At 37.5% G+C, this 15,841-nt stretch overlaps 1 protein-coding gene across 8 annotated transcripts in view; it reads left to right on the forward strand.

Moving 5' to 3' along the window:
• The window catches only part of LOC309804062 (zinc finger protein 177-like), a 33,394-nt gene that overhangs the window by 10,114 nt on the left and 7,439 nt on the right, over positions 1 to 15,841 (forward strand). For 4 of the 8 annotated variants that reach the window (XM_082621104.1, XM_082621105.1, XM_082621102.1 and 1 more), the window contains one exon: positions 461 to 543. The exons of 1 other annotated variant lie outside the window; for it this stretch is intronic. In XM_082621104.1, coding sequence (XP_082477230.1) covers positions 486 to 543 — 58 coding nt within the window. In that variant the 5' untranslated portion in view covers positions 461 to 485. Of the gene's footprint in view, positions 1 to 460; positions 544 to 1,210; positions 2,127 to 3,757; positions 4,463 to 15,841 lie in introns of those variants that run through there. 3 more of the 8 variants (XM_082621101.1, XM_082621100.1, XM_082621108.1) reach the window with 3 other exon arrangements.

Genomic DNA, 15,841 nt, shown 5'->3' on the forward strand with positions numbered 1-15,841 from the left:
TTTTTTTAAATAAATTTATTTATTTATTTTTGGCTCCGTTGGGTCTTCGTTGCTGTGCGTGGGCTTCCTCTAGTCGCGGCGAGCGGGGGCTACTATTCGTTGTGGTGCACGGGCTTCTCATTGTGATGGCTTCTCTTGTTGTGGAGCACAGGCTCTAGGTGCGCAGGCTTTAGTTAGTAGCTGTGGCTCGAAGGCTCTAGAGCGCAGGCTCAGTGGTTGTGGCACACGGGCTTAGTTGCTTTGCGGCATGTGGGATCTTCCCAGACCAGGGCTCAAACCTGTGTCTCCTGCATTGGCAGGTGGATTCTTAACCACTGCGCCACCAGGGAAGCCCCTTTCTTTTTGTTTTAAAATGTATCTTAAGTCAGTGTTTGAAAGTAGATACACATTGGCCTTCATTTTTAACATCTTCCTTCCATTTATTTCTCCAAGAACATAATTTTTTTTAATCTTATTTCAGATTGGGAGATTTGTCTTAATGCCAGATGGTCAGCACCTCAGTGGAATATTTTGGATGGGAAAAAATCCAGTGTGGTGGAAATGGTAAGATTCAGAAGATATAATTCCTTGCCTTCCACACTAGTGGAAGATTAGCAGTTCCATAAGATAGGAAAGCAGCATGATAAACACGACAGATATTTGAGACTAGTGTCATTCACCTATTTTTCATAGTCTCTGGGCATCGTGAATTTGGCAAAAACTTTAAATGCCCCTCATGATATATTTCTTCACACAGAGTTCACTCAGCTGAATATTCCCATATATGTCATTCAGATGAAGTTTTTTTTGTTTTGTTTGTGGTATGCGGGCCTTTCACTGTTGTGGCCTCTCCCGTTGCGGAGCACAGGCTCCGGACGCGCAGGCCCAGTGGCCGTGGTTCATGGGCCTAGCCGCTCTGTGGCATGTGGGATCTTCCTGGACCAGGGCACGAACCCGTGTCCCCTGCATCTGCAGGTGGACTCTCAACCACTGTACCACCAGGGAAGCCCCAGATGAAGTTTTTGATAAATAATTTCATCTTGATCAATTATCAGTTAAACTCTATAAAAATCCCTGTGAAAGTAAAGAATACAACAAAACTTTCTAGCAGAATGATCACTTCATTCTGCTTGAAAGCACTGAGGGTCTGGAACCATGCATTGCAGTGAAAATGGAAGAAAAACAAAAACAAATAAAAAACTTCAACCATACTAATTTGTTTCTTGTACAGAAAAACAATTCAAGGCAGAGAGGAAAATCTCTGAATATAACAAGGTTGGAAAACTTTTTAAGTCATCATTAATCTCTTCATCAACAGGAGAGAAACTACATTGGAGAGAAATCAATTTTAACCATTGTGAAGAAGCCTTGAGTGAACATTCATGCCTTAAGGCTCAAAGGAAAACTTACATTAGAAAGAAAACTTGTGTTATCAGTGTGAAAATGCCTTCATAAAGAACTGTGCCCTTGATCTACACAAGAAAACCCATTCTGGAGAGAATGCTCCTGAGTATAATCGGTGTGAAACAGCCTTCAACCAAAATTTACAGCTGGTTCACAAGAAAACTTACACTCAAGAGAACCCTATAGGGGCTTCCCTGGTGGCGCAGTGGTTGAGAATCTGCCTGCTAATGCAGGGAACACGGGTTCGAGCCCTGGTCGGGGAGGATCCCACATGCCGCGGAGCAACTAGGCCCGTGAGCCACAACTACTGAGCCTGCGCGTCTGGAGCCTGTGCTCCGCAACAAGAGAGGCCGCCATAGTGAGGCCCGCGCACCGCGATGAAGAGTGGCCCCCACTCGCCGCAACTGGAGAAAGCCCTCACACAGAAACGAAGACGCAAGACAGCAAAAATAAATAAATAAATTAATTTTAAAAAAAAGAGAGAACCCTATAAATGCGCTGATTGTAAGAAAGGCTTACCTTCTTCCTCATACCTTAGGGAATGTATAAGAATTCATGGTGGAGAGAGGACGTATGCTTTTAAAGAATGTAGGAAAGCTCTTTCTCATTCTACAAACCTTTTTGTACATAGGCGGACTCACTAGAGAAATACCCTATGAGTGTAAAGGATGTGGGAAGACTTTCACTCAATCTTCATGTTATTCAGCATTTAAGAATTCACAGTGGACTGATGCCTGTGAAATGTAAGAAACTTGAAAAAGCCTTTTCTTATTCCCCAGATCTTGCTAAGCATATAAGATTTTATACTAGAAACACTGTGTTTGTAAGGAGTTTACTTTTCTCAAAACAGTATTCACATGCGAATTCAAACTGGAGAAAAATCTTATAAATGTAAGGAATGTGGAAAAGCCTTTGATAGTTCCTCATACCTTACTGTACATATGAAGAATTCACACTGGTGAGATGCCTTATCATTGTAAGGAATGTGGGAAAATGTTTAGTATTTCATCTTGCTTTAAAAGTCACCTGGAACCTCACCCTGGGGTAAAATGTTATAATTATAAGCACTGTGGGAAAGCCTTTATTTGATTCTCATTTCTTATTCGACATTTAAGAATGCACCGTGTAGGGACTTCCCTGGTGGTCAAGTGGTTAACACTACGCTTCCAATGCAGGGGGCACAGGTTCTATTCCAGGTTGGGGAACTAAGATCCCACATATGCTGGCATAGCCAAAAATAAATAATTAAATTTTAAAAAAACTTTAAAAAGAATGCACAGAAAGACCTTTTGAATATAAGGAATGTGGTAAAGCATTTAGATAATCCTTGTACTTTAGTCAACATAAAAGAAACACATACTGGAGAGAAGCGTATAAATGTAAAAAATGTGGGAAAGCCTTCACTATTTCATCAGGCCTTACAGTACACATGAGAACTCACACTGGTGAACAACCTTTTGAATGTAAGGAATGTGGGAAATCCTTTACTCGATCCACATGTCTTATTCAACATTTAAGAACTCACAGTGGGGAGAAGCCGTATATATGAGGAATATGGGAAAACCTATAGTAATACTTGATGCCTTTCTGAATGTATACACATTCACACTTGAGAGAGAACTTGTAAAGAGTGTGGGAAAGCCTTTGACACATTCACACTTACTGAACATGTACTAATTCATAGTGGAGATAACCTTATTGTAAGGAATGTGGGGAGCCTTTTGCTCTGCCTTATACTTTAATATTCAGCTGTGAGTTCACAGGTGTGAAAATATTACGAATGTAAAAAGTATAGGATTTCTTTTAGTTTTTATTCTCTGCTTTGGGAAAGTATGAAAGCACACATAATGAGAAATCCCCTGAATGAAAGGGATATAGGAAAGCCTTTGATTGTTCTTTGTCATTAGGAAACATGATTCACACTGGAGAAGAACCATAAATTATAAATATAGGGAGTGTGGAAAAGGCTATGTTAATTTATTGTAAAAGTCACACTGGAGAGGTAACGTATGAATGTAAAAACAATTAGAATGCTTTCAATGAATATCTTTTATATATTTTTATAAATAAAAATCCTAAAAAGTTTTTTTTTTTTTTTTTTAATGAAAAACCTTTGTTACAAAGAGGTTTTTAAATAAGACCTTGGGAAAGTTTTGGAGTACATGTTTTCACTTACTGCATAGAAGAAAATTGATACTGGAAAAGAAAACCAAGTATATTTTTATTTAAATGAGTTGCCTTTCTTTGTGCATTTTTTTTTCAAGGTAGACCCATACTTTTAAAGACTAATGATGTTGAGCATAAATATGGTCAACTGATCTTTGACTGAGGAGCAAAGGAAATGGAATGTAGTAAATATAATTCTTTTCAACAGATGGTGCTGGAACAACCAGACACCCACATGCAAAAGAATAAATCTAGACACAGACCTTGCAGTCGTCACAAAAATTAACTCAAAATGCATTGCAGCCCTAAGTGTTAAACACACAACTATAAAACTCCTTGAAGATAACATAGAAGAAAACCTAGAAGACCTTGGATGTGGCAATACTTTTTAAAATATGACATGGAAGACATGATCCATAAAAGAAATAATTGATAAACTGGACTTTATTAAAATTAAAAACTTCTGCTCTAAAAAAGGCATTGTCAAGAGAATGAGAAGACAAGCACAAATTGAGAGAAAATATTTGCAAAAGACACAACTGATAAAGGACTCTTAAGACTCAGCAATAAGAAAATAAACAGCTGATTAAAAATGGACTAAGACCTTAATAGACACCTCACCAAGGAAGATATGCAGATAGCAAATAAGCATTTGAAAATATGGTCCACATCATATATCATCAGAAAAAAAGAGACCACTACAAATCTATGAATCTATGAGAATGGCCAAAATCTGGAACACTGATAATTATAAATGTTGGTGAAGATACAGAGCAACGGGAAATTTCATTTCATTGCTGGTGGGAATACAAAATTGTACAGCCACTTTGGGATACAATTTGGTGGTTTCTTACAAAACTAAACATAGTCCTACCAAGTGATACAGTATTCACACTCCTTGACATTTACCCAAGTAAGTTGAAAACTTGCGTCCACACAAAAACCAGTACATGCATGCTTTGGGGGGGGTTTGTTTCTTTGCACATGAATGTTTATAGTAGTTTTATTCATAATTGCCAAAACTTGGAAGCAGTCAAGATGTCCTTCAGAAGGTGAATGGATAAACTGGCACATCCAAACAACACAGTATTATCTAGTGCTTAAAATGAATGAACTATCAGGCCATGAAAAGACATGGAAGAACCTAATGCATATACTAAGTAATGCATATTATTAAGTGAAAGAAGCCAATCTGGAAAGATTACATACTGTATGATTCCAACTATATGACATTCTGGAAAAGGCAAAACTGTGGAGATCATTGGTTGCCAGGGATTGGTGAGAGTGATGGGCGGAATGTATAAACAAAGCACAGAGGATTTTTAGGGCAGTGAAAAATACCCTGTATGATACTCTAATGGATATATGTCATTACAGTTGACCCTTGGACAAGATTTTGAACTGCATGGGTCCATTCATATGTAGATTTTTTTCAATGAATATGTACTACAGCATTACACCATTCATAGGTGGTTGTACTTGCAGGTACAGAACCCAGAGGGCCAACTGTTAAGTTGTACTGGTGTTTTCGACTTTGAAGAGGGTTGGGGACGCTAACCCCCATGTGTTTACAGTGGAGCTGAGAAAGGCTGGTGGGCACTTCTGCCTCAAAACATCCTGCTTTTGTTCCTTGAGCAAAGCCTGGAGTCCACATGATACTGCCTGGTCAGGCTGTGCTCATTATGTGGTGAAAGAACCTAGCCTCCTTAAAATATTTTTGGAATGGAATGTAGATTAATATTTTTCCGGTTTAAACACATGCTCCTAGTCTTTAATATTAGTAATTAAGTGCCTAAGATTTCTGGGCTCTTCTGTACATGGGCAGATATTTTATGGCACCGATCTGCCTGAGAGGCATGGTCAGCTGCGAGGGGTTGAGCTTTTAAATACAGATCTCCAGATATGGGTGATTCCATTAAATAATAAGGATCCTCCTAATGATTAAGTTTTTTTATGTCTAGGCAGATGTTTTATTCATGGGGGTGTCTAGAAAAGGCACAGAGAGGAAGCTATTGAAATTTTTAAAATCCTTATTTCGGGCTGTCTAACTGTAGTGACAACAACCCCAAAGCACCTTAAAATCCGTCTTTTCTCTACTACCAGATTTCCGTTTTAAATCATGGGTTCCGGTTATGCATATTTAAGAATCAACCCTCTTTTGGCCCTGATAAAATCCATTTCTCGGCGGGTAGCTTAAAGTGCTGATCGAGACTGTTTTTTGTTTTTAATACCAGGATAATCATTGTTTAAATTGGAGTCTGGACAAAAAAGTTCTCTGACTTCTGTGGGGCTTGCTTTGGTTAGGAAGAGGGGAGGGGCAGTGACCCCGCAAGAGAATCCATAATGGCTGAGTAGTGAAGTTTGGACTCCTTTTCCCTTCTGACTGCTCAGTCTCCTTTTCAAAACCTTGGGGACCTCTACTTTTTCCATCGAGGAGACCATATGGAGTCAAAGACCCGGGCTCAAGTGCCTGCGCACCATTTTACTTAAATGTGCAATCAAGAGTAAGTTACTCTACTTGATAAGCCTCCTTCGCTTAAAATAAACTTACCTGCACTTCGCCTCAACTCTGTGCCTAGGCTCCCTGGCCAGGCCTCAGCCAGTCCTTTCGGGCCCGCCTTCCAGCCCCGCTCCCCGCCTCGGAGTTCCGGGGGGTACTGAACTACTGGAGGCGGGAGCCTCAGGCCCGGGACCCGAAGCGGAGGTCCGCGTCCGCTGGCGGCTTGGTCCTCAATAGCTGCTTCGCGCATCTTACCCGTTTCCATATCCGTTGGCGTCCGATCCGGCTGGGACTGGGCCCAAGTCCAGGTTCCGACCACGAGTCTGGAAGGGCCGTTCGATAGTGGGGAGGGGTCAAGGGTAAGGTTTACGGCGCCAGCTGCTCCCGGACCGCGGCGCCTCCTGCCGGGCTTCACGCGCGACTTCCCGCCCGGGGCCTCAGGACGCCCCGCTTGTCCTCCAAGCCCTGACCCGCGCCATTCGCGCCTGCTGGGGCCGCGGCTTCTTCCCGTCTCCCACTGCTCGGGCGGTCTGTCCCCGGGAGGAGGCGGGTCTGGAAATAAGGGCAGGGCGCGTCCGCAGGGTCTTTTCTCCATCGCCTGTCCTCCCCTCTTTAAAAGGCCTTCCCCAAGTCAGACTACTTTTCCTTAAGAAGATGCCCTTTCTTGTACCTCATATTCTTCCGTTATGACATTTTTTTAAGTACTCATCAGTTCACGGACATCTGCCCTTTTTTTTTTTCTTTGATCTGGCTTACAGTTCTCTAGTGTGTGGAAGCAGCCTAGTCCCCTATTGGTGGACGATTGAGTTGTTCCCATCTGAATGGGCTTGTGCATGTTTCTTCATATTTCTGTACTTAAGACTTTAAGGTCGATTTAGACTTTAGAACTAAAGTTGTCGGGTCATGTGTAATATTCCTAGATATTGCCAACTGCCCCCGTTCTATTTTGAGCGCTCAGACGTGTATTTTGCATCCAGCAAGCTGCACACCTCTCTTAGTTTTCAAATAATCTTAAACTATAGATGCTTTGGGATGTTTCCATATCATCCATGAATGACAGGTTTATTCTTCCTTTACAGTCCTGCAACCTATCATGTCTCCCCATCCTTTTCCGCTCTCCCCAACTTACTGCACTGTCTGTATCATGATTAGTAGAAGGAGCCACTTCTTTTTCTGTGTCTCAAAGGCCTTCAGCTTGTATTAGTAAATTGAAATGTTTGCTCTATGTTTTCGATACATTTTCAGGTTTAAAGACATTTCCTTCTATTCCTCTTTTCCTCGTTTACTATAATTAACAGGTAACTAAAGTGTACAATTCAGTGAATTTTAGTAGATTCCCAGAGTTGTGCAACCATCACCACAATCTAATTTTAGAAAATTTTCATCATCCCAGAAAGAAATCCCATACTGATTAGCACTCACTCCCCATTCTTCCCTACCCCCCAGGACCAGGCTACCACTCACTAATCTATTTCTTGTCTTTACAGACTTGTCCATTCTGGACATTTCATATAAATGGAATCATACAATATTTTGTCTTTTGTGAATGGCTTCTTCCACTAATGTTTTCAAGTTTCATCCACATTGTAGCAAGTGTCAGTACTGATTCCTATTAATGGCCAAAAATATTCTTTTGTATATATACATCACATTTTATTTATCCACTCATAATTTGATGGGCATTTGGGTTATTTCCACATTTGGGCTATTGTAAATAACGCTGTTATGAACATTCTTGTTAAAGTTTTTGCGTGGACTTAACGTTTTCATTTCTCTTGGGTTTATACCTAGGAGTGGAATGCTGATTCATGTGATAATCGTATATTTAACATTTTGATGGACTACCAAACTGTTTTCTAAAGTGGCTGCACCATTATTCTTTACCACCAGCAAATGAGAGTTCTGATTTCTCCACATACTCACCAATTGTTATTTGTCTTTCTGATTGTAACTATCAAAATGAGTGTCAAGTGGTATCTTGTGGTTTCATTTGCATGTCCCTGGTGGCTAATAATAAGCATGTTTTCATATGCTTAATGGCCATTGTATTTTCTTTAGAAAAATAGATATTTTGCCCATTTTAAAAGTTGAGGTTTTTTTAATAGAGTTGGCTAAAATTAGTTTTAAATCGTGCAATGTTGGGTATTATCAAACATTTTTACTGTATTATTGACATGATCATACTGTTTTCTACTTTGATCTATTCATGAAACAAAGATATTAATTGATTTTCTAGTAAGCCTCTCTTGCATTCCTGGGATAAACTCAGCTTGGTTCTGATGTATTATCTTTCTCATTTTTTGATGTATTTGATTTGGACTTATTTTCTATAGACTCTTTGTATCTGTGTTTATTAATGAGACCTGCGTATCATTTTGTTTTCTTACAATGGCTGTCATGTTTGATATCAGTATTATACCAATCTCAAGGAACATTCCTCTTCCTTTATCTACTTAATCAAGGTAATCCCTTTGATAAGGCAAACTGTTTTGTGACATCATCTTAAAAGTGGCATGTCCATCCCCTCCCCTTCTTTCCCCCCATGGTAATTATGTAAGGTACTGTCATAGATTAATCAAAATGCACACATGACGTTTTGGATCGTGCACATTTCTGGAATTTTGCATAAGTGTGTCTAATCCCGGAAAGATCTGAGTCAGATTAGAATTCTCTCTTCTTTGAATAAAACCTCTGAGCCTGGTGTTTTCTTCATGGGAGAAGTTTATATGCCTAGTTCTTTATTTTGTTTTTGCTCTTTTGATCGTTGTTTTGTTTTTTAAAGAATCTATCTAGGCAGTGAATTATTTGGGCTGGAGAGACCTGGAGTCTCTCTGAGGGGGTCAGCAACAACCCAGATTATTCCACTTTTATACATTTTTTAAAATTGTGGTAAAATATATACAATATAAAATTTGCCATTATAAACATTTTTAAGCATACAATTCAGTGGCATTAATCACAATCACAGGGTTGTGCAACTATCACTGTCCAGGTCATTTTTGATAATTATTTTAGGACTATTCAGTTTGTTATTTCTAGTCTTATTTCTCTAGGAATTGAGCTATTTCCTGTGACTTCTGAGCTTGATTAGCATACAGTTATTCACAATATCTTACATGTTTAATCTCTGCAGCATCTGTAATTGTGTTCTTTTTTGCTTTTCAATTTTCTTTGCACCTTCTCCCTCTTTTTTTTCTTGAATAATCTTGCATGATTTTTCCTATTAATTTTCAAAGAATCAATTTTTTTTGTTTGATCTCTCCTGGATTTTTGTTTTCTAGTTCATCATATTATTCTTTCTTTCCTTCAATTTTTTAAAATTTATTTTGAGATTTTTTTCCTCTAAATCTTTTTTTTTTTGGCCATGCCGCATGGCATGCAGGATCTTAGTTCCCTGACCAGGGATCGAACCCAGGCCCTTCGTAGTGAGAGTGCTGAGTCCTAACCACTGGACTGCCAGGGAATTCCCTAAATTCTTAAATTGGAAACTTAGACTAATTTTTAACTTTTGTTTCTAATATAAGTACATAAAGCCTACTTTTTTTTTTTCCCTAAGGCCCACTTTAGCTGCAACCTACAAGTTTTGGTACTTAGCACTGATCAATAACCATAGTATCAATGTACTTTTTAATTTCTAATTTAATTCATTAATTATATCTTTTACCCATGAGTTCTTCGTAAGTGTAATAATGTTCTCTAAACTCCAGATGTCAATGGCTTTTTTCTATTAGATTGAACTATGGTGAAACTGCTAACATTCAACCTTTTTTTTAACCTATAAAAATGGCAGTTTCATATGGTTCAACATAATTTTCTTTTGTAATTAATATATAACAATTTCATTTTGGTCAGAGAACATATCTGTATACATCTTTGAAAGGCTTAAGACTAGCTTTATAGTGTAACAGTGGGGTCAGTTTTGTAAACATTCCACTTATGCTTGAGAAAGATATGTATTCTCTATTTATTGAGAGTAGTGTTTATAAGTGTTTAAGATGAAGGATGTTCATTTTACTATTCAGACCTTCAAATCCTCTTTTTTTCCTCTGATCTATCTATTACTCAGAATAGTGTGTTAAAGTCTCTTACACTGATGGAGGTTTGTCAATTTCTACTTTAATTCTGTTAGCTTCTGTTTATAATTTTTATGAGACTATGTTACTTGTGTATACAACTTCAGAATCTTTATACTTTCTCGTTAATCTTATATCCTAATGTAGTTACCTGTTGTAGTGCCTTTTGTCTTAAAAATGTGTGAAATTAAGTTAGCCAAACAAACTTTATTTTGGTTAATATTTGCCTGGTATATTATTTCCATATTTGAGATTTAGTCTTTCTGTGTTGTTTTGTTTTTAGTGCATCTCGTGAAACAGCATAGAGCTGAAATTTATCTTAATCTAACATGGCAGTCTTTGTTTTTAAACTATAGAATTCAGTGTATTTATTTGTACATTTATTGTGATTATTGATAAAGACATTTTCTGCCATCTTACAACATGCTGTTTATTTTGCTTTTGTTGTTTTTCTCCCCTGCTTATTTTTCTTGCCTTTGTAATAATTGAAGTTTTTTCCTCATTCCATTGTTTCTTCTAGCCTGTGAGTTAAACTCACTGTGTTCTTCAGTAGTTGCCCTAGCTATTTTATCATGCACACTTAAAGTCTAAAGCTAATCAATACCTTTATTCTCTAATGGAAGAATACCAGGAGCATAAGACTATAGTCACATCCCTCCCAATTTATATATTTTTATTATTCAGTAGCATTCCAGCTTGCTTTTCCATCTCACAAATTAGATATTGCTATTATTATTTTATATAATCAAAGTTCACTTAACATTTCAGACATACAAATTCCTATTTCCTGGAATACTGAGAATTGACTTTAGTGATGATCTTTAGATGGGTAAGCTCTCTTGGGTCTTTACTTAAAAATGTCTTTATTTTACTCCCCTTTTAAAACTTTAAGCTTTTCATATGGAAATTTTCAAGCACACACAAAAGTAGAGAAAATAATATAGCGAATCATATCTTCAACACTCAATTTTCACAATTATCGATATTTTACTATTCTTGGATCCCGTAGGCCTGAGCTGTCTAATACACTAGCCATATGTGGCTATTCAAATTTAAGTTAAAATTTAAATTACTTAACACTAGCCTCATTTCAGGTGCTCAATAGCCATATGTAAATGGTGGCTATTGTATTAGATAGTGTACATAAGAGTTGGACAGTGCTGGTAGCCTAGTCACCTGCTTTTCCTTTTTTCTGGAGTGTTTTTACAGCAGATTCTGGACATCATGTCCTTTCATCGGTACTTAAGCATGCGTCTCTGGCTGGTACATAACCATCACCGCGTTTTCCCACCTGGCAAACTCCAAAGTTCCCCAGTTGTCTCCAGAATATCTTTTTACAGTTTGTTCAAATCAGGATCTTAACAGGGTACCCACCTTGTTTTTTTGAATATGTATCTCTTAAGTCTGTTTTATCCCCTCCTCCTCCTTTTTCCTTTTTTTTTTAATCCACTGACTTATTGGAGATATCAAGGCGTTTGTCCTACATTATGGATTTAGCTGATTGCTGCTGCTTTGTGTTATTTAACTTGTTTATCTCTGTATTTCCTATTAAAAGTAGTTAGTCCAGAAGCTTGATTAGATTCAGGGTTTGATTTCATAAATTCACCCTTGAACCTAATGAAGATATTTTAACTGGATTTAGAATTCTAAGTTGATAAGTTATTTTTCTCTCAGCACACTGAGGGCGTCATCCTTTCTTCTGACATACCTTGTTGCTCTTGAGACGTGAGACATCAGTTTGTCTGTCCTTTTTAGGTGACCTGGGTTTTTTCCCTGGCTACTTTTAAGATTGTGGGGGGAAAAGAAATCAAACACCAAAGAAGAAAATAAATGTAAGTGTGGATTTCTTTTTATTCTTTCAGCCTGGGATTTATTGTGCTTCCTGGATCCAAAGGTTAGTGTCTTTCACTAATTCTAGGAAATTCCTAGCTAGTTTCTCATCAAATGGTGTAACAAAGTTCTAATCTGGTGGTTAATCCTTGCATTGAATTTCTAACTTCAACGAGTCTGTTTCATTTCTAAAAATTACGTTTGTTTCTTAAAACTGTTTCATCATTTCTAGCGTATCTTATTCCATATTCATCCAGATTTCTCTTAATTTCTTTAAGCCTGTTAAATATAGGGTTTTTTTAACATAATGTCTAAAAAGTCTAATACCTGCAGTATTGTGCTTTCTTTCTCCTGCTGCCTGTATTTTGACTGCTTCTCACTCATGGTACGTTATATATTTTATATATTTGTGTTTCATAATTTTTTTAACTGTGACTTCCTCAGTTTACTTAGAATTTTATCTGTGGGAATTCTTTGAGGCCTGGCTTGAAGTTGAGTTTTCCAGGGATAGGTCCATTTGCTCACACTAATTGCCTGGGGGACCCTCTTTAATGAAACCTAGAACCGTCTTTAAATAAAATTATTCTCTTGAGGGAGTAATTTTGGATTACACAAGTAATGTGAATTTGGACTAAAACATAAGATTTTCTTTTTCTACTATATCTGGTACAGACCAGTACATTTTCTCTCTGTCCCCTTCTGTATGGAAAGTTATCTTTCTTTTCTTTAGAACTTTTAATTATGGATTTTCAAACATACTCAGGAGTGGAGAGTACTATGATGAAACCTCCCTGTACCCATTATCCAGCTTCAATGATTACCATGATTTTGCATTCTTAATTCTTCCCCTTGCTTACTATAATAACTGAGTTTTATTTTCCTGGAGCATGTTAAAACAAATATCAAACGTCATGTCACTTCACCCAGAATTTGAGTTGTATCTATAAAAGAAAAGGACATCATAAGGATACAACCAGCCTAACCCAGTCTGGGGGCAAAAGGGGAAGGAGAACTGTTACAGAGCAAGAGACTTACGAGACAATTCTTTTTTTTTTTTTTAAACATCTTTATTGGAGTATAATTGCTTTAAAATGGTGTGTTAGTTTCTGCTTTATAACAAAGTGAATCAGCTATACATATACATATATCCCCATATCCCCTCCCTCTTGTATCTCCCTCCCACCCTCCATATCCCACCCCTCTAGGTGGTCACAAAGCACCGAGCTGATCTACCTGTGCTATGTGGCTGCTTCCCACTAGCTATTTTACGTTTGGTAGTGTATAGAAGCCCATGCCACTGTCTCACTTCTTCCCAGCTTACCCTTAGCCCTCCCCGTGTCTTCAAGTCCATTCTCTACGTCTGCGTCTTTATTCCTGTCCTGCCCCTAGGTTCTTCAGAACCATTTTTTTTTATATTCCATATATATGTGTTAGCATACGGTACTTGTTTTTCTCTTTCTGACTTACTTCACTCTGTATGACAGTCTCTAGGTCCATCCACCTCACTACAAATAACTCAATTTCGTTTCTGTTTATGGCTGAGTAATATTCCATTGTATATATGTGCCACATCTTCTTTATCCATTCATCTGTCGATGGACACTTAGGTTGCTTTCGTGTCCTGACTATTGTAAATAGAGCTGCAGTGAACATTTTGGTACATGACTCTTTTTGAATTATGGTTTTCTCAGGGTATATGCCCAGTAGTGGGATTGCTGGGTCATATGGTAGTTCTATTTGTAGTTTTTTAAGGAACCTCCATACTGTTCTCCATAGTGGCTGTATCAATTTACATTCCCACCAACAGTGCAAGAGGGTTCCCTTCTCTCCACACCCTCTCCAGCATTTATTGTTTGTAGATTTTTTGATGATGGCCATTCTGACTGGTGTGAGGTGACACCTCATTGTAGTTTTGATTTGCATTTCTCTAATGGTTAGTGATGTTGAGCATTCTTTCATGTGTTTGTTGGCAACCTGTATATCTTCTTTGGAGCAATGTCTATTTAGGTCTTCTGCCCATTTTTGGATTAGGTTGTTTGTTTTTTTGATATTGAGCTGCATGAGCTGCTTGTAAATTTTGGAGATTAATCCTTTGTCAGTTGCTTCATTTGCAAATGTTTTCTCCCATTCTGAGGGTTGACAAGACAATTCTTTAATAAAAATAAACTTTTAATGTAATTCCTAATTTAAATAAATTAGGAGTTTGGGATTAACAGATGCCCACAACTATATATAAAATAGATAAAAATTAAGGACCTACTGTATAGCACAGGGAACTATATTCAATATCTTGTAATAACCTATTATGGAAAAGAATCTGGAAAAGAATATATATATATGTGTGTCTGTACATAATATTTATATACACACACATATATAGCTGAATGACTTTGCTGTACCCCTGAAACTAACACAACATTGTAAATCAACTATACTTCAATCAAGAAAAATTTTAAATAAACTTTTAACAGAAGTTTTTAGTATTATCACAACACCATTATCACACACCCCCAAATTAACAGTATTTCTTGATGTTATCAGTGGTCTTTAGCTAAAGACTACCAGGGGCACACAGAGTTAAACAAGTTGGATTTATTATTTACTGCAGCAAGGCCGAATGCACACCATGATGAACTGTGGGATATCTCAGTAAGAGAGTGTTAGAAAAGACTTATTAAGGAATTTGGTTTTGAACACGTGTAACTTATATTTTATAAATCATTGTTACCTCAATTAAAATAAATTTAAAAATTACTTTTTAAAAAGAAAGGGGAGGGACTTCTCTGTTGGTCCAGTGGCTAAAACTCCCAATGCAGGGGGCCTGGGTTTGATCCCTAGTCAGGGAACTAGATCTCACATGCTGCAACAAAGATTGAAGATCCCACGTGCCACAACTAAGACCCGGTGCAGCCAAATAAATAAATAAATATTGAAGAAAAAAAAGGGGGGGAACATTGCTCTTGATATACATACTAGCAAATTGGCTAGTAAGTTTAATAAAAAGTCATACATCATTTTAACATTCAAAAGGTTGCTTTAAAGGGCATCCAGGATAAAACTACTGACTCAGAAGCATACTGCATATTGGAATTATAAAATGTCATTTCAAGGATCAAGAGTGTGAGTTGTAAGTGAATGTGATTTTTCAAGCTATAGTGGTATTTCCCGAGGGATGGTGATATTTAAAATAAAATTGTAGTTTAATCAAACAACAATACCTTTTTTCCACTTTGGTAGAAATAGCTATTTTTGAAGGCAGATTCTCTAGTTTTCAAACTAATTTCTTTGTCAATGTTGGGCATTTTTTAGACTTTGTCATTGTCTAGTTGACCTTTGTCAGTTGAGAACCCAAAATCATATAACTTAAAGTGATATATTTTTAAGATGCCAGCTGAAACCAGGAACTTAGAAAATGCAACTACAAAGCCTTAATATAAAAAAACAAACAAAAAAACCCACACATTTTTCTAACCTATAAAAAAAAGAATTGGGGCTTGTATTAGGTGCTTTTGGGATGAGTTCTGGATTGGATGTTGTAGGGTGCAAGGGTATTCTGTGTTGGGCATCTTAGTAAATGTTACCTACAAAGGGGGAAAACTATCCTGAGGCTAAAATTATAATTGATAAACAAGCAGCAGTCACTCATATTAGCCAGAAAAGGGGGATGTTTGGTCATTTTTGAGGTGTAAATAATGTTTATATTTTGTCCATGTTCAGACACAATTACAGAGTGTTCTTGCTTTTGTCTCAATATATCATGGTCACAGAGTGACCTTGTCTTGTTGCTGTTTTGGGTGTTGAACAGAACACCCAGACGTTGCTGTGAGTTTCAGGCCAGCTCCTGCATATCAGGGCCTGCTTTTTTTCTCTCTCTCTCTCTTTTTTTTTT

This window comes from Mesoplodon mirus (genome assembly GCF_964341445.2).
Source record: "Mesoplodon mirus genome assembly, chromosome: 5".
Classification (NCBI taxonomy): domain Eukaryota; kingdom Metazoa; phylum Chordata; class Mammalia; order Artiodactyla; family Ziphiidae; genus Mesoplodon; species Mesoplodon mirus.